Genomic DNA, 19611 nt, shown 5'->3' with positions numbered 1-19611 from the left:
AAGAGTTGCATGTCAACATGGGTCACCTTGGGCCGGAGAGAGTCGTGCAACTAGCAAGAGAACGCTTCCATTGGCCAGGGATGGAAAAAGATATCCACGACTACATCACATCCAAATGCACTTGTCTTCGGGAGAAAAGACCACCCAGACGAAGCAGGGCCCCGATGGTGAGCTTCCAAACTTCACAACCCTTGGAGCTCATCTCAATTGATTTCTTACAGTTGGAAATAGGTAAGGGGGGTATGAGTTCATCCTGGTTGTGGTGGACCATTTCACAAGACTGGCCCAAGCGTACCCCACCAAGGATAAGTCTGCCAAGACAGTGGCAGGGAAAGTCTTTAACAACTTCATCCTACAGTATGGCTTTCCCGAAAGGATCCACCACAACCAGGGTGGAGAGTTCGAAAACCATCTGCTCCGAGAGTTAGAGGCTCTGTCAAAAATCAAACACTCCAAAACTACTCCATACCATCCACAGGGCAATGGGCAGGTGGAAAGATTTAATCGAACCCTCCTGTCCATGCTCCGCACCCTGACCTCCGCCGAGAAAGCCGACTGGAAGGACCACTTACCAAAAGTGGTCCATGCCTACAACTGTACTTGGTTGGAAGTTATAGGATTCTCCCCCTTCTTCCTTATGTATGGGCAGGAACCGAGACTCCCCATAGACCTCGTTTTCCAGCTAGAAGATAAGAAGAGAGAAGGATGGAGAAACCACCAGGATTTCTGCACTAAGTGGAAACAGAGCATGCAGGAAGCATACACGCTGGCTTGGTCAAATGCAGAAGAGAGTACAGCACGCGGAAAACAGTACTAAGATCGGAAGCAGCCAAGCCTTCCTCTTGAACGTGGTGACAGAGTCCTCGTCTGCAATCATAAGCGAGTCCCTGGCCCTAATAAGCTCCAATCTTATTGGGAGAATGATGTCTACATCGTAAACAAGAGGGTAGCAGACGACATGCCAGTCTATCAAGTTCCAAAGGAAGACGGGACTGGACCTACCCGAGTCTTGCATCGGAACATGCTACTGCCCTGCAGAGATCTCCTGAGTCACGTGGACGACGAAAAGCAATACCCCCTTTGGCCCCGGAAGGAAAGAAGGGCTCCCCAATTGCGGAAAGCAAGACACCGTCATCCTCCATCCAGCTGCCCCATACCCCCTTCTACAGACGAGTCCTCCGACGAGGAAGCATATACTATCAGGAAGCAGCCAGACGAGATGTTCCCCACATGCAACCGGCTGAGTATGATAGCTCTGCTGTGAGCTCAACACTGGATGAAGTGGTTCTCCTGATGAGGTCCCACTGAAAGTACCCCCGGAAAGGCAAGAGGATCCAGAGGTAGAGAGGGGAAACCCTTCCTCACCACAATTGGCTGAAGACTACCAAGAGCACCCTAATTTCACACAGAGGGAAATCACCCACCTCCTCAGCCACCCCCCACAGCAAATCTTGGACCAACCCCACGGCGTCGTCAGCCTCCTTCAAGATTGACATACGACAATCTGGGTGACCCAACAGTTCAACCGATCCGCCCTAACTTCATGCCAATACCTACTGAAATGCACTTCCAGCAGCACCAGCAGCTCGTTAACACCCTTCTTCACTATCAGCCTCATGCCCCCCCCCCCCCCCAATCTATTCCCCAACCCTATCACATGCCTACCCCTCCTCTTCACTATCACTATTAGCCCTCAGTGCATACACCAAATAATGCTTGTAATAACCCAGGACTATGGACCCTATCGCTACCTCAGTTTGGAGCCCAGCAGACTACGGCCCTGGTGCAGCATGAGGACAGGCAACCACTACTCAGCGGGCACCCACCTCTGGCCCCGGCAGGGAGCTGGATGGCTGATCGTCGCCCACCTGTCCCTTCAGTGTAAGCGGGAGAAATGAGCATCATAGCCCAGCAGAATACAGTCTTGATGCAGAGGGACTACACAGCAGCCATGAAGAAAGGAATGACATCACTCAGGTAGAGACTATTGCAGACCGCGGATATCAACAAGGTCAAGTTTGTTTCATACGCGATCAACGGCAATGTGGAAAATACTGGGGATATTCACTGCTAGTTGGACATGAACACTCCTAAAGGGCAAGGTAAGAAATAACTTTGTAAAAGTTTCAGATTGAAGGTCTAGGTTGCTATGGTATAAGAAGAAGTAACACTGCGCAGTGTATTAAGTTCAAGGAACATTATTCTTTTTGGCCGATTCCTGAATAGTTTAGTGCCAGAAGAAAAATGAAGAGATCAAAGCTCATCCACTCTTTCTTTTCTTGTTTGTTTATTATGGAAGGCATTCATGCCTGAGACTTACCAGACCAGTATGCGGATTCGACGGATCAGAGCTGGGACTTGTCGACACCCCAGTTCATCGATTACGACTGGTATGACATAATAGAAGGACAATTTTGTTACTGGAATGTAACAGTAGGAGGATTTAAAAGAGTTTAACTGATTCTCAGTTTGCACAGCCATAATTGATTGGATATTGTGTGTTTTCGGTTGTAAGTTTTTTTTTCATGTTCAGTGGACATTTATTTTTTTTTTTTGAGGTGGAAGGTATTTATTTGTCCCAATAAATGTCCACCCTTTGTCATATATTCCCCATTAATTATCTTAGATTTGCCCAAATGTCCAACCATAGCCCCTCACTCGCAGCCCATCCCACCTCAAAATATTAAAGTATCAAAAGATATCAGATTTGATATTATACAAGCACCACAGAAATTTGCAAGATAGACACCCCCCCCCCCCCCCATTTAAATAATGGAAGAGTCCAGCAGACAGGAGAGGAAGTTGGTGGAGAAAGTGTTACCCCTGGAAGCCATGCTGCTATTCAGTATCTGGCTACCATCAACACCAATCAACCACCTCTGTCTCTCCTCGTCTTTTGTTCTAGAATCACTTGCGCCCTCAGAGGTGCAACATACACATGGTAAGCATTGGACTAGATTTGAACTCGGGTCCTGTGATTGGGACTCGGGAGTCTTATTCACTATGCCACAGAAGCCCCTCGAATAGAAAGCTACATAAGGCTAAAGTTTACATATTCTGCCTGGGAACTGTTCTGATAATGCCCTATCTACTGAATTCATAGGCACATATTATTGACCAGCATGGATACACTTCATTGTATGTGGGAATGTCGATGCAAACCAAACACAACTTGGAAAGATTCTTCACATGTATGAAAGATATAGATCTATTTAGCTTTATTTGAATAATCTTGCCACTGCAATCATTTACAGCTTTTTCAACCACAGATTTTGATTACGACTGACACATTCCATCAGGTACACATAGAGAGCATAGATTTTGGGCGACATCTCTTCGAGATCAAGGGTGAAAATCCATAAAACTTTGTTGACCTCAAGTGGATTTCAACAGTCCATAAATCTTTCCATCATTCCTCTCTCCTTCTCTCTCCCTCTTTATCTACCTATTTCTATTTCTCTCTCCCTCTCTCTCCAGCGACACTATCCATGTACTGTACAAATACAACAGAAACCATGCCTTCAGATTTAAAAAAAAAATAAAAAATACACCCGACGGGGGAGGGGTGGGGACTCCTACGTGCCCCTTCAATGGCTCCCATATACCTATGTACTGTGCCCAAACATTTTTTACATATTTGTGTGGGTTGGACTTACATTGAACAGTATGGATGTCATACAGCAATAATTGAGTACTCATTCTTCAAAACAAACATTTTTGTTATTTACTTGCGTGCTGTCCTATTGAATGGTAACAAACAGTGGATATTTGAAAACATTGTTCGCATACTAATTGAAATAGAAATCATTAAGAACTGGAATCATTAAAGAAAAATTCAAAACCTGAAAGCAAAACAAAGATTCATATATCAGTGCCATTTTTCCACAGTTAAACAGTTCCAGAGTCCATTTGCTCCATCAGCTTTCACAACTAGACAAAGTCTGAGAAACAGCAAACTTCCAACAATTTACACAAGACACAATGATTTAAAAAGAAAACAATGCCAGCAATTCATTATTCATAACATGGCTATCAATACCACCATAAATAAGGCTCTTTCCTTTGTCAGGCAGGTACACTGTGATACTAACATATGTACTCTTGAGTTGTGTTTTGTATGCTTTTATTTCCAGGTTGTGATGAGAGTAAGAGCATGTCACCAATTTTTATCACGCTGGAACTGAGAGCAGAAAGACTACTTGAAGATTGAAGTTTCTCTTTCTCTCCTGAATTGGCAAAAAAACAAAACAAAACAAAACAAAACAAACAAAACAAAACAAAACGTTAAAAACAAAACAAAACGAAAACGTTAAAACAAAACAAAATCGTTTCTGATTATCTGGAGATTTGATGAATCAAACCATACTATCTTACCTTTCTCTGATATAAAATATGCATTGAAATTCACAGGTGTCAATTAAATGACAAGATGATAATTCCTGCAGCAAAGTACACTAAAGATTTGACAGGGTTTAACAAAATATTAAAAAAAATGAGACAAACATTATTGTTAATATGAAACCTTCACAGGTTGGGTAATGAACCAAAAACATTAGGAGGAGGCCTCAAGGAAACTGAATGTTTTGGGACCTCTGTTCTGTACTTCCACCTTGGTACAGGTCTGCCAACATTCCCACATCCAAATCAGGGATATTCCACTTCGCAATCAGGGATCTATCTGTATGTTAAGTGCATTTCGATGGGTGGAAATAATTCCCAAATAAGGGAGATTCTACTATCCTCTTATTCAGACACGAACAGATTTTGACATTTTCAGGGTGACTCCTGCAGAATCAAGGAAACTTGGCAGCTCTGCTGGTAATAGCCCCTCTGAGGGTTCTCCTTTTGATGACAAACACATTTACTGGAGCTCCTCATGAAACTCTTTTTCAAAGACCCATGGCAGATGCTGAGATGTCTATGGGTGACTTCTACAGTTCCCATCACATATGGTAAAAACTCCCATAAGCAAGGATCATATGTTGCATAGCAACGTAATTCTAAATAGACATGTCGTCTTTAAAGACCCGAGTCCAAGTGTCTTTCCACCACACAGGAGAAGCTATAATATGAGGTGAGAATAGAAACAGGGTGTGGTCATGGGGGCATGGCAAGGAGGCTCTCAAAGTTTGGGGTGCAGATGATGCGGTGCTTGATGTGACCCAACGTCAGCATCTCGCTGGTTTCATCCTCCCCGTCTCTGATGCGGACGGACACCAAGTCCTGGATGGAGCAAAGTGGCAAATTGAGAAATATGTGACTGCATTGTGTATGCCTGTTTCAAAAGAACACACACTGTCAAGGTACAAACTTTCATGCTATTAATATTTCACATTGGACTGATTTCAGTAAACATCATTTGATGACATTTCACAAATGAAAGTATTTCAGCACATACATGGATATGTCAACAGATATTTGGGTGTAGTCCGTATTGTACTAGTTCAGTCACACACAAAATGAAGACATATTTCCACACCCTAAGATAGTCCACATTTTCAGCACATTTGTGTCCCACATATACTTTTCCTCTGGGACATTTTACCACCAGTTATTGCACTGAAAGCAGTTGCTTACAAGTGTAACTACCCAGATAAAACTAAGGGTAACTATGTGTTGTTATGCTCAAAATCCTATTGTCAAACCTTCAACAAAATTCATGATAAAAATGATTAGTAATCTGCACACAAACTTCATTTATATGAAGCAGAATGAACCCTCTATTAGAACAAGTATCTTGATTATTTCCCCCTCTGGAGTACATCAGTAGCTGTTCAAATATAACCAATGCATATATTTAATAAAATATACTTCAATTAGCATGCTTTACTGGTTATTTTGTTTTTCCTTCTTTGAATGTAAAATAATACAGAAATAGTACTGCTAAGCTTTCTAAGGGCTCAAGCAGAAAAGAATACCAGCAGTCGTTGTCAGATCTAATGCATATGGTGTATCATCATCCATTTCCCAGACAATAATACAGCAGTCTATTTCCCAGGTCACGACCTCATAAACTAGAACATACAGGGCATAAAGCAGCACACAGTCATACCTGTAAGAACCCACAGGGCGTTCCCATGGTGACGTCCAGGGTGACACCGTTGGTGAGGACTAGTCTTGTCTTTCCAGACTTCAAGACTTGCAGCTTCCCCAGAAAACCCTCAGGGAGATCCTTGAGAGTGCATGGTCGCTACAATAGCAACCGGCAGAGAAAGAGGAGGAGCAGAAAGAGACAATATCTTCATAAGAAGTATATGGTCCTGTATCCATCACAAGAGCTGTGGGTCACATCACAATGATAACTGCTACTTTGTGGCACCTTGAGAACTATCATTTCACAATGTGCAGCAAAGAGATATTATTTCCAGTGACAAACAACTTGCAGAAACAAAATGAATGAAGCAAAGGTTGACGACATACTGTATCAGCTGTTGTTTTTGTGTACAGATATTTTCGCGATTGAGGAGATCAGACATTTTCGCAAGATGTTATTTTCATGAATTGATACTTGCTGTTGTACGAGTGCACTATTACCCTAGTACAAGGTGATATTTTCGCGTGTTGTTAAATTTGCGATCCACCAGTGATTTGCAAAATTCATGAAAATTAAACCCTCGCAAAAACAACAGCATATACAGGACACTGAAAATTAAATTTCAGCTTTTTGTAAGTTCTGACTTCAAAGCAGATATGGAACTATTTTTATAATGTCTACTCGCAAAAATGTGAATTTAAAAAGAATAGTTTCCCTTTATAGAAACTGGAAGATATCATATCGTCGCTGGGGCGACAAGACCTCATATCTACAAAATGTCAAATGCTCAGGAGAGCCAAAAAACATGGCGGCCAAAGCACTATAGCAAATGGGATAGCCTTTCCTTTGACATGCCATGGTGGCTTCATTTTTGGAGTAAGACAGCTGGGATTTGGACAGGACATCACTTAACCTATTATTTGACTATTAATCAAAAAAAGTCCTTTTCACCAAAATTGCAGATACAAGGTCTTATCACCTCAGCGACAATATGTCTTTTGTGCTCTACAATTAAGACAAATGGATCACTGGCAACCAAAGTTTATCTTTCACTGAAAGTAGCACTACCTTTTTTGTGCTGTTCTTTGAGTTCTGAACACTCCCTCCGGAAATGACAGGCTTCCGGTCCTCCTCCTCTTCCTCAGCTATGGGGAGCCCGGGGAGGGTGTCCGGCAGCTGGAAGAACAGGGGCTCTCCCTCCGACTTCCTGCTCTTCATGAAGAGGGAGGGGCAGGTGGGTCGCCCCGTCGAAAACTTGTCCTCCTCCGGGAGGGATGTCACCGGGGGAGGCGGAGTGATGGAAGTTTTGTCAAACTTCTTCTCGTCAGGTAAGTCAACTTCCATGTCTACGGGCTCAGTCTTCACTGCAGAGCAACAAAAATTCAACATGATTAATGTGGAGCTTTAATCTCCATATATTTCTTCCCTGACTGCTTAAAGGGATGGTACAGTATCTGTGGAGATGAGAATTGGGCTTTTAACTTTTTGCGAGATACCAAGAATAACACTTATGAAATAGTACAGAGGATACCATTTTCAGAGGAATTCAAAGTTTATTTGATGAAAATTGGGTTTGGAATGACTGAAACATCCAAAAACAAAGTAAAACAAAGCTATCATAATAAAGTTTGGGTCCAACACTTACTAGAATTGCTCTGTTTTGGATATCTCAGCCATTTCCAAACCAATTTTCATCAAATAAACATTGAATTCCTCGTGGAATTACATGCTCTGTCATATTATCTCACAAAAAAATGTTAGAAACCTGAAATAAGTTCTCAACCAAAACTACACGATCCCTTTAATAGGCAGAGTAACATCACTTTATACAAGGACCCTACAGAAACAGTGTCTACTTTGATTGTGATGAAATTGAATGAGAGTAACATAACTTCATCATGATTATGCTGCAGCTTTAATTTCCAAGTGTCTTCCCTATGTGCTTCTGGCCAGAGTTACAGAATTTTACACGAATACCCTACAGTCACAGTGTCTACTTTCCATGTGATGAAACTGACTGTAAAGAAACATAAATTCATTATGAATATACTGCAGCTTTAATTTCAAAGTATCTTTCCTAACTGCTTCAGGGCAGGTTAACATTATTCTATATGAGGGCCTTAAAATATATTGACATGGTGTCTATCTTAACCCTTTGAGGATGGGCTAATTTTGCTACAGCACATATTTCCCATAGACACTTGCCTAGACTCGTCCTCAATGGGTTAACTGTGATGAAAAAGAAAAGATCCTCACATGACTACACTTCAGTACTAATTTCTGAATGCCTGCCTTGACTTCAATAGACAGCATAGATCAGCATCAACATAGACATATGAACTTCTGTATTAATTCTCGAATGTCTGCCTCGACTTGACAATATTACATTAACAGAGACGCCAACCCAAAGCACCTTCTTATCTGGACATTCTCCCGCCTGAAACCCCTAGCAAACGGGAGACTCCAAGTTGATGTGTGCGAAGCGCGAAGTTCCTAAGGTTCCAGATGCTCTCTGGTGCTATATAAGGCTTTTTTTTTCAACATACAATAGAAATAAGTAAGAAATCCTCTCCGATGGGAGACCAAGAGCCAGGGCGGGAGAAATTAAATCTCAAGCGGGAGAACGGGAAATTTTGCAAAAATGGGTTTTTGGCGGGAGATCTCCCGTCGAAAATGGGAGAGTTGGAGTCTCTGCATTAAATTACATTTTCACTTAAATTTTCCTATTAAAAGTAAGAATTGTTCACGTGAGTTTTTCAAATACCCAGTGAATCAAGACAAGTTGCTGAAAATTTCATATTTCTTGAGCACCAAAAGAACATTTGACTTCACATCTTCAAAATACATGGGGAAAATTTAGCCCCACCATATGTCAGTTAATAGACAAATCATAAAGATCAGATAGGAGTGTAAGTAAAATTCTCTTTATCTTCTCTACATACTGTAACATTGTAATATCATATATTTGTGGTAGAGTTTCTATGCAGAGACAACAGTACTGTAAAACATGATATATTCGCGGCATGAAATTTTCGCGAATTGGAGCCAACAGCCTATTTCGTGGCATGAAATTTTCGCGAATTGCTACTGGCATTCAATGCATGTAGTGTAGACAAAAGCTTTCGCGTGCATTTTAATTTCGCGAATTTTGGCACTCGCGAAATTCGCTAAATTAAAATGCACGCGAAAATTTCTCGTTTTACAGTATATGGATCTAACCAAAGCTTTAAAAGATTCACAAGTTGTGAATGGAGAATATAATTTTCTGACATTTTTCACTGAGAGCTTTCAGTAATTTCTTAATTCGCTGAATCTAACTATAGTTCAGGAAAATTCCCTTAATATGGTCTCAGACAAGACGTGCACTAAACAATGACAAAAATAACAAAACATACCTTTCACTTTAACATCTGGTAAGTCATCTGTCTCCATTTTCACTTCGGACTCATCGTCATCATCATCCGATTCATCCTTAATCACTGGTTTCCGTTCCCTTGTGGTCACCTCCTTGACCACTGCCTTGGGTGGCTTGGCCATGGGCAGTGAGACTGGCTGGTATTGGTCATCCACGCTTGAATCCTCCAGGTCACTGATGAACTTTGACGAATATGAGGAATCAGATAGAACTGATATTCATTCCAGTGTATGGCATTAGAATTACACTTGTCGCAACTATGTGGACAGTGTGTACATGGGAAGAGGGTGGATGCACTGATGCACATGCCGACATAATCTCAAGTTAAATTGGTCAATTTGTTAAAATCAATACATTCACAGCATATTGGACTGCATCTTCAACGTCCTACTACCATTGCATAAAAGCTGTCTTCCCGAAATATCTTGCCCTGCCATGGCACTATGAAATGTCATTCAAGGCACTATGAAATTAAAAAAAGCTAATCAGGTGTAACAGCAGCAGTGGGAATGTACACACTCATGTGTACTACCAAAAACTAGCAGGTGGAAAACCACAGTTCACCATCTTTCTTTTACTCCACTCTAAGACTGTCTTCATTTCAAATAATACTCACATCTACCAGAACCTGCCAATCTTTTTCAAGTTCACTTTAAGATTGTCCTCAAAATGCTCCCCTGTACACCTTGTATACTGTGTACCATATATATGTTGTAAGATGTAAAGAATAACCTATATAACTTATTCAAGTTTCCGCTACCCTTTCTTTTTCTGTCAATTACATCCTGGTATGCTCTCTCTCTCACAATCATCAAACTGTTCTTACAACTATTGCATTGTGACAAAGAGGAAGTTTTATCACTATTCCCTAAGTGGGGCTTACATCATCTCTCACAATCTCTCGAAGACGATCATCTCCACCAACAAAGTCTCCCGTTTGGCCGACGCCCTTTTTGCCGCCACCTTTGCCACCTCTTGAAGAAGACCTACCATCACCCCCTCCTCCTCCTCCTCCAAAGCTGGGCCTTTCAAACACGCTTGAAGTGGCTGAAAAATATCAAATAGATCTTGCAATTCAACAGACTCATGAAATCAAGCAAAATCAAGTGGGATACTTCCTTTGTCCAACTCAGTTGATATTTACTGTGGCTAGAAAATGATCAATAATTATGAGAATTCAAAAGCATTACTTTTACTGTCTTTATAACAGTCTTCATTATTGTTTTTGCTGTTATCATCATCAGTATGTCATTAATATTATTTTCATAATATTTCACCTATATTATATCATGATCAATCTATACTGCATCACTCAATGCCAACATGTAATATGTATACAGGGTCCAAAAAGCTTACCTGTACAGGATCATTTCCTAGGAAGCTTATGTCATTGGTGCATGAGCACCAACAATTTTATGCATGAAAATGGATCCTCCATGGGCGTCACCAGGGGGGGTGCGTTTGGTGCGAACGCACCCCCCTTCAGATCCTAAAAAAAAAAAAAATCAGTCTGCGAGCGACCTCAACGCCGGATGCTAAATAATTACTCTTTTCTATTTTTTTAATATTTTGCACCGGGGACACACACACACACACACACACACACACACACACAAAAATCAATTCGCACCCCTGGTTCTGGCAGCACTGATTTTATACATATCTAGGCCCTATTAGTATTCTACAGTGTTTACTATCTATCGACCGTACTGTATATCCGTACGATACGGAGCACTTATGTTTGTATGTACGTGTGCTACTTACAAGTATGTAGGGTCTATGTACGTTACTTCTGACCAATCCATATTGCCAGCCCAAGAGCGAGCCTTAGCCTCACTAAAAAAAGATGAAAAAAAAATGGAGGGGCAAGCATATCATTTTGCCCACCCCCCCCCCTCCATAATTCCAGAGACGAGAAGATTTTCTTTTTTTTTTGACAGAAAAACAAAAAGTTTCCCCCATAAACATTTTGGTGGGGCAAGCATATTTTGATTTTGCCCCCCCCCCCCATGATTAATAATTCCCGAAATGAGAAGATTTTCTTGCTTTTGAAAGAAAACAAAAATGTTGCCCCCATAAAAATATTGGAAGGCAAGCGCACCATTCGCCCCACCCCACATAATCATAATTCCCGCGATGAAAAGATTTTCTTGCTTTTTTGTTAGAATTCAAGAAATCTGTCCAATTATTTCACCCAAAAGCAGTGGCGTAACTACGGAGGGGGGGGGGGGGGGGGGGTGGGGTGCGCCCCCCTCCCAATCCGCTGGTAAAAAAAAAAAGACTTAACGAAATAGTAATTCAAGTGTTAGTAAACTGCTTTTGAATGAAAGGGTGATCAAGAAATAAGATATTTTTCTATGATTTATTTTAGCCATAATTAGATAGGTATATAGTGTGAAACATTGTTCAAAACCCCCGGACCCGACAAAAGATTGTGATTCAGCGTGATTCCTGGTTGGCATTCTGCATAAGCAGGATGTGCGCAGTGTACTCAGTACATCCGAACGAAGAGTCGCTACAGTTGCGCAATGTGATGTAGAATGTACACCTTTGTACCTTACGCTTTGTATATCAAAGCTAGATCATTGATTTTGCAGTATTGCTTTACATACTAGTCTATGTAAAAATGTCTTGCATTGCCAATGAAAAGACTTGACCTGGGCTAATTCCTAACTTTTCCATGAACATATAATAAACACACACAAACAAACACGCACAATTAGTTTAGAGGATGCTCTAAAGTGCAGATTTTGGACATCCTTTCTCCGCTTGGTCACTTGGTCACTTCGACGCCACCTCGCTGGTCATACCTCCCCCAGTGGTCATGAACATAAACCCACACCCTTGACTACCAGTGGCGGATCCAGGGAGAGGGGCGCACCGGGCGCACCGGGCGTCCCCCCCCCCCCCTTTAATTTCCAAAGCGAAAAAAATAATGATATACCTTCAAACGGCAGTTTTTGGACAGTAAAATGTCAAAATTTTCAAGCTCGCTCGCTCCTCTCGCTCGCATTTAGTCGTAATGCCATTCTCCTGAAGTTGCTGCCAGTAATTGCCAGCAGTTGCGCCTGGTGCGCCCCCCTTAATTTCCAAAGCAAAAAAGATAGCTACAAACGGCAATTTGGGGACTGTAAAATGTCAAAAATTTCAAGCTCGCTCGCTCCGTTCGCTCGCATTTAATCTTTATGCCATTCTTCTGATGTTGCGCCAGTAATTGCCTGCAGTTGCGCCCGGTGCGCCCCCCTTAATTTCCAAAGCGCAAAAATATGGCTAAGAACGGCAGTTTTTGGACTGTAAAATGTAAAATTTTCAAGCTCGCTCTCTTCGCTCGCTCGCATTTAATCGTTATGCAATTCATCTGATGTTGCTGCCAGTAACTGCCAGCAGTTCCACCCGGTGCCCCTCCCCCCTTAATTTCCAAAGCGAAAAAAATATTGCTAAGAAAAGAACGACAGTTTTTGGACTGTAAAATGTAATATTTTAAAGCTCGCTCGTTCCGCTCGCTCGAATGTAATCATTATGCTCTCCTGATATTGCTGCCAGTATTTGCCAGCAGTTGCGCCCGATGCGCCCCCTTAAAGTCTAAAGCGAAGAAACATAGCTTCAAACGGCAGTTTGTTTGTTTTTTACTGTAAAATGTCAAAATTTTCAAGCTCGCTCACTCGCTCGCTCGCATTTAATTGTTACGCAATTCTCCTGATGTTGCTGCCAGTAATTGCCGGCAGTTGCGCCCGGTGCGCCCCTCTACACCTCCTTTATTTCCAAAGCGAAAAAATATGGCTCCAATTGGCAGTTTTGGGACTGTAAAATATCAAAATTTTCAAACTCGCTCTCTTCGCTCGCTCGCATTTAATTGATATGCCATTCACCTGATGTTGCCGCCAGTAATTGCCAGCAGTAAGATGCGCCCGGTGCGCCACCTTAATTTCCAAAGCAAAACTAATACGGCTACAAACGGCAGTTTTTGGACCGTAAAATGTCAAAAATTTCAAGCTCGCTCACTCGCTCGCTCGCATTTAATTGTTATGCAATTCTTCTGATGTTACTGCCACTAATTACCGGCAGTTGCGCCCGTTGCGCCCCCACCCCTCCTTTATCTCCAAAGCGAAAAAAATATGGCTCCAAATGGCAGTGTTTGGACTGTAAAATGTCAAAATTTTCAAGCTCGCTCTCTTCGCTCGCTCGCATTATTGTTATGCCATTCACCTGATGTTGCTGCCAATAATTGCCAGCAGTTGCGCGCGGTGCGTCCCCCCCCCCCCCTTAATTTCCAAAGCAAAAAAAAAAAAAAAAAAATACGGCTACAAACGGCAGTTTTTGGACTGTAAAATGTCAAAATTTTCAAGCTCGCTCGCTCGCATTTAATTGTTATGCAATTCTCCTGATGTTGCTGCCAGTAATTACCGGCAGTTGCGCCCGTTGCGCCCCACCCCTCCTTTATTACCAAAGCGAAAAAATATGGCTCCAATTGGCAGTTTTTGGACTGTAAAATGTCAAAATTTCAAAGCTCGCTCTCATTGCTCGCTCGCATTTAATCATAATGCCATTCACCTGATGTTGCTGCCAGTAATTGCCAGCCGTTGCGCCCGGTGCGCCCCCTTAATTTACAAAGCAAAAAATATGGCTACAAACGGCAGTTTTTGGACTGTAAAAAAAATGTCAACATTTTCAAGCTCGCTCGCTCCGCTCGCTCGCATGTAGTCGTTATGCCGTTCCCCTGATATCGCTGGAAGTAATTTGTCGTTTCACACCGTCATTCTATAATCCATTTATAAGTGGTACAACCCTCTCCGGCACTTCCACACCCTCCCCCCACCCTTGCTCGCTCCCTCGCATACTACCCCCCCCCCCCCCCCCCCCCCCAAAAAAAAAAAAGAAAAAAAGATGAAATCCTAGCTATCGGTGCGCCGGTGCCCTTTCCCCGCTTGGTTTCCCTCAAAAAACAGTAAAAGTCTAGGGATTGAGAGCTTCCTGTATTCCAAATGTCTGTCCAAAAAATCTCGTAAACATTTAGTGTCAAAACGCACCCCCCTTGAAAAAAAGCTGGTGACGCCCCTGTCCTCACAGTACGATGTCACAACACTAGAAAGAAGAAGAAGAAGAAGCAAAAAGGAAAGACTGCCAAATAGATTTGGCATCATTCAACAGCAGTAATGCACTCACGCCTTGAGTTCAACCTCTCCGTGGGCCCACCCTCAAAGATGGATGAATGGGACTGGATGTACTCCACCTTGCCACGCCCTCTCCCCCTGCCTCTCCCACGACTCCGGTCTCCTCGTGGCCCATCTCTAGACTTTGATACCACGGGTGAGGATGAGGATGAAGAGGCTGCATCTCCTTTCTCTTTGCCACTTAAAAAAGAAATAAACAAACAATAAAGCATTAACTTTTGTACGTCAAAACTTAGATTACATTGCAAGTGCAAATTTGCTGCCTCAGATTCTAACAGGTAGAGAACTAAAAGATTGGCTGATATGTGATGCTTCAAGAATTTGCTATGCTCAGTTCTTTCTTTTTTCAGTTGCTAAAGATAGAAAATGATACATAAACAAAGTCATAGGATTCTTTCATGAACGTACAAATTATTCGTGTAGTAACGCTGTAAAGGTGCAACTTCTAACATACGAAAATATGACTTTCCACACTTACTCATCCTTGCTCCTGTCTTTCCTTACAGGAATATTTGGCTTGAAGGATTTCTGCAAAAACGAGACAAAACAAAGAATTAGTAGGGCAAACAAAGTATGATGAAGATAATGTGAGACAATCTGTATTACATAAAAAATATGGCACCACATAAGAATTAAAATGTGGTAAATTTGAGCTATGAGCAAAAAGCATGACATACAAGGTCCTACGACCAGTGGTATTGATGTAGGAAAACAAATATCACACATCACAATTACTGTAATACACCGTATATTTTGCAAGGTTTTTATTTTCACAAATTTTGCAAATCAGCTGCAATACGCGAAATTCAAGACGGTGCAAAAATATGGACTCTGAATCCCAATATGAATGTGATGTACACGTATATATTTCTCTGTTTAGTACAGGACTCCACGACTGCAAATTCAAACACTCGTGAAATCGTTGGGAAAACTCGATTCGCAAAAATTTAGACTTGCTAGATGTACATGTATGGCGTATACAGTATCAGATCATACAGATTTATATCTCACATCCTTGAACAAGACAGAACAAGTACAACTTCATTGTGTTGCTTACATTTACTAGCATTATGATATACATAAACATTTAGAAATAATATAAAAATGTTTTATACAAAGTAAGGATCAAAGCCTCACACTGAACAACGTTCACTCATATTTGTTCCTGTTCAACCCTTCTTGTGCTTTGTTCAATGATTGGCTTACATGCTGGCCTGCTGTCTTCGGTGATTGGCAAAAGTCTGGAAACTAATTGTCCAAGAATGGAGAATACCTATCCCCCCTGTTTCCTATTGTGTCACCTTGACCTTCCAGTTGGAGCAATCCAAATTACCCATTTGAGTGGGCTTGCTAACTTTACCACTACAGCTAGGTCAAGTTGGGATAAACTTCTGGTGATGAAACAGCATGGCAAGTTACAGAATTACCACTGTCACGATAATGATCAAAATTTGCAACAGGCAGCTGCTGTGAATGGGCACTGGTCCTTAAATTCTCCATACTTGCCTTTGGTATTCCACCCAGTGTGAGGTCACGTGTACGTAGGGAAGGCAGTCGCTCGCTGGGTTTGATCACACTCCCTCTACGGTTGACCAGGCCCCGGGGAATGGCCCCCGATGAGCCCTGTCCAGATGGATTGCTTGACATGTCTTACAGGCCAGGTCTCCACATAAACTCCGAACAGGATGCTCGTCCTCCAACTTTTTCGAATCAAGGAAGAGAACATATTTGCAATGTAAAATGACAAAATGGAAGCAGTTACTAGTATTATGGTGAGGATCAGATTATATTTTGGTGCAGTTTCTGAACAGAAAACAAAAATCAAATGACTTGTCTGATCTCACTTCAAATTATTCTCATCTACATGACAGTAACATGTATTTCATTAACAGAAACTTGGTAGTTTTGTGTCCACCAGAATGACAATTAAAGAGCTCTTTAGGTCTTTAGAAAACAATTAATGGAGACACAAGCACATCCCTGTTATACATCAAACTCCAGTCAAGAGGGTCAAGTACAATTGTACAGTAGTCAGAAATATCATTGCTCAATTATCATTGCTCAATATCACATCAAATCAAAGTCAGAGTCATTTCCAAATGGGCCTAAGATACATCACAGTGTAAGCGTCTCAAGATACAGTGCCATGATTTCAATGAGTCATACTCATAGCACATTAAATATATTCTTTCTGGTGACATTTACAATTCAAATCACATTGACATGTAGACCCTACTTGGCAAAGATTTACGTCCATGCTCATAGTCTCACAACATTTAAATGACACGATTACTACAATAACTGTTCAGCATTTGGTTCAAACATATTTCTTGACTCATCTTGTGGCTCATGATGTTGAGAGTCTAGAGAAGATATCAAAAAGGCATGTCTACTCATGGCAATGCATTCAATCATGTGATACCTCAGCTAGAATAATTATGATGGAGCCTAGGCTACCCTAGCATGCTACTGAAATGTCCATAACTTGCCAAAACTTTTCATATGACTTCAAACTTCTGTATGCTCTCTCAATCTCACATTTCTGATAACCTGGAATTCCAGTTTGTATCTTAGAATAACATTGGAGGTGTGTTCTTCTGCATGATTGCCAAAACTTTTTCAGCAAACATTTACACACGTAGGACTAGGACTTAGGAGTAGAAAATAGTACATACAGTCAGTGCTTTAGCTGCACATCTTTAATAATTTGTGAGTAGTAATGCACAGAGTGGTGGAGCTAAGCTCAAACTTGGAGACAACATAGCATTGCTGCAAATACCGGGCCGAGAGATGTCCCTGCAGGATAACCTCAATCATGAAATAGTATGCATCCGTGTTTTTGCTCATTGTAGAACTCTAATCTCACCTAAGAAATTGTCTTTCTTTCCAACCATAGTCTAGAGTTCTATAATTTCAACGATATAATGACTAATGACAAATGTCAACAAAGAAATTCTTAGAATACCGGTAACGGCGGTAGTTAAATTTACTGTATCGTACTGCTGTGTAGAACCTCTTCCTATGCTAAGTTATAATTTTGAAGACCTGCTGTTACTATAATCCCTGTGAACTTGTTAGCCTAAATTTGATTAAATTTAAAAATGTATATGAATTTTAACAGCGCAGTGGGCAGCTGCTCAGACCGAAATCTAATTCAGTTCGGATCGCGGTGCAGTCATCGATCGATTGGCGCAGTGCAGTGAGTTAGCACTTGTGGTCGCTGAGTTGTGGAGGTAAATAGTTACCCAGTCTTCTACTAGTATTACATCCTTAGCATCATATCCAGAATTGGACTTTGCTGAGTAACATTAACAACGTTACCAACGTAGATGTACACTTGTACTTGTACAAGTTGTAGATGTAGATACATTGTACACATTCCCCAACACATTATTGAATATACGGGACTGAACATACAAATCGGTCCTCACTCACGCAGGCATAGATCCGAAGTTTACGAGAATTGACGAACAGTATATTCCTAGAGATCATATTCAATCAAAGCATACACTATTTCTCTCCACTGCTTAGGGTCGTAACGCAACTATCTTACCTTTTTATGCATTAAAAGACACTTTGGTCAGTCAATTAATGGTACCTCATACGTACTGCTGCACAGACCCAGGTGGTGCAATCCCAACCTGTTAACGCTGAGGTCGCTCTCCATCTTTCTCGATTCGGCCGGCAGAACGCGGACGCTATGCGACAGAAAACGTCCGATAAGGGCTGCAGACTGCCGAAATATATACCAGTAAGCGATGTTCTCCCTCCTCCTATAGTCCATGGGCCAAGACCCGAAAAATGGGTTATTGGTACCACCTGAGGTTACAAAACCTTTTTGGTGCCACTTTGTTTGTCGGGCACAGATGTGCTTATCAAGGTATGATAGCATTTCCAAATGAGTAGCTTAGTCATAATAAATGAATATTTAACCAATTTGGTCTCGTTTTTATATCCCTATACTTCTGAATCGAAACTAACCGCTATACAAAGAAGAGCACTGTCTTCTCTATGTCCACAGGTGTTCTGTTATAAACGTCATTTTCTTGTGACGTTATGACATCGTCACCCTCCTGAATTGCATATAAATATGCGATGTGACCAAGATCCCCGTTTGTGAAGACTAGTGAAATTAAAGCTAGAACATACTTCTCAGAAGGGCTCAAAGTTCATCTTCTTCCATCTGAAATTTGCTTGCAATATATCGAATATTCAGGCTCTAAAAATAAAAATTAATGTCTGACTGACATGATTCGCAAGGATAATGGGTTGTATTTTGAGACCGGATGTGTTAGAAAATAAAAGTTGATGTACCGACTCCTGTTCAGTAGTGGATAGGAAAAACCTTAGAATGCGTATTGATGATCGGAACGTACCCTTTTATAGCAGTAGTATTGAATGACATACAGCTAACAAGCTGTGCATGTTATTCATTCCTGATAGGTACATGTACTACTATCCCGATACGATGTAATCGATTATCATAGGAAACCAAAACCCTAAGAGAAATGTGAATTTTAGGGAAAGCAGCAACATTAGTACACTAGAACACATCAGTAAAAGCTTGAGGAAAATCGGACAATCGATGCAACAATTATGAATTTTTAAAGTTTTAGTGTTGTAATGACTGGATAAGGAGACTACTAGAGTTTATGACTTTATGTGTGGACAACGATATAAAGAAAATAAAAGAAGAATTCCCCCAAACTAATTCTTGTAATGGAAAATATGCATTCCATCAACTTGTTACTGATATATGTTAAGGGTAATATAACTCCCCCTACTTTATGAAAGAGGTTAGTCAAGTGCTCTTTCATCAAGCTAGAAAAATGAAAGTATGTTGAATTTTCTTTATAATATTGTTATCAACATATGGTGGTTGTTGTTGTTTTGGTTTTAACGGTGTGTATTACTCAGAATTAAGTATTACGCCATGACATCATTAAGTGGAGTAGCCTCCTCATGCAGTCATTACAATACAAAAACTTTAA

General features: G+C 41.2%; 1 protein-coding gene across 1 annotated transcript; it reads right to left on the bottom strand.

Moving 5' to 3' along the window:
- Positions 1-4570: 4570 nt before the first annotated feature.
- LOC139744721 (DNA-directed RNA polymerase III subunit RPC4-like) lies at positions 4571-16275 on the bottom strand. The gene is made up of 8 exons (XM_071655144.1): positions 16127-16275; positions 15099-15148; positions 14613-14800; positions 10333-10496; positions 9430-9631; positions 7103-7398; positions 6053-6190; positions 4571-5223 (listed from the first exon to the last, which is right to left on the bottom strand). The coding sequence occupies exons 1-8, from the start codon at positions 16265-16267 to the stop codon at positions 5098-5100; spliced, it is 1305 nt and encodes a 434-aa protein (XP_071511245.1). The 5' UTR covers positions 16268-16275; the 3' UTR covers positions 4571-5097.
- Positions 16276-19611: the final 3336 nt, after the last annotated feature.

This window comes from Diadema antillarum, unplaced genomic scaffold (genome assembly GCF_040938485.1).
Source record: "Diadema antillarum isolate AM-2024a unplaced genomic scaffold, OU_Dant_1.0 seq00001206_RagTag, whole genome shotgun sequence".
NCBI classification, from domain to species: domain Eukaryota; kingdom Metazoa; phylum Echinodermata; class Echinoidea; order Diadematoida; family Diadematidae; genus Diadema; species Diadema antillarum.
Note: the sequence above shows the minus strand (reverse complement) of the source record. Positions and strands in the feature narration are given on the sequence as shown.

Excerpts from the sequence above, each read along its gene's own strand:
- LOC139744721 (XM_071655144.1), bottom strand. The coding sequence starts at position 16,267 with ATGTCAAGCAATCCATCTGGACAGGGCTCATCGGGGGCCATTCCCCGG. Across the intron at positions 14,801-15,098 it reads AAAGACAGGAGCAAGGATGA|TGGCAAAGAGAAAGGAGATG; the intron begins GTAAGTGTGGAA and ends TTCTTTTTTAAG. Across the intron at positions 5,224-6,052 it reads CGCCCTGTGGGTTCTTACAG|GACTTGGTGTCCGTCCGCAT; the intron begins GTATGACTGTGT and ends TGCTCCATCCAG.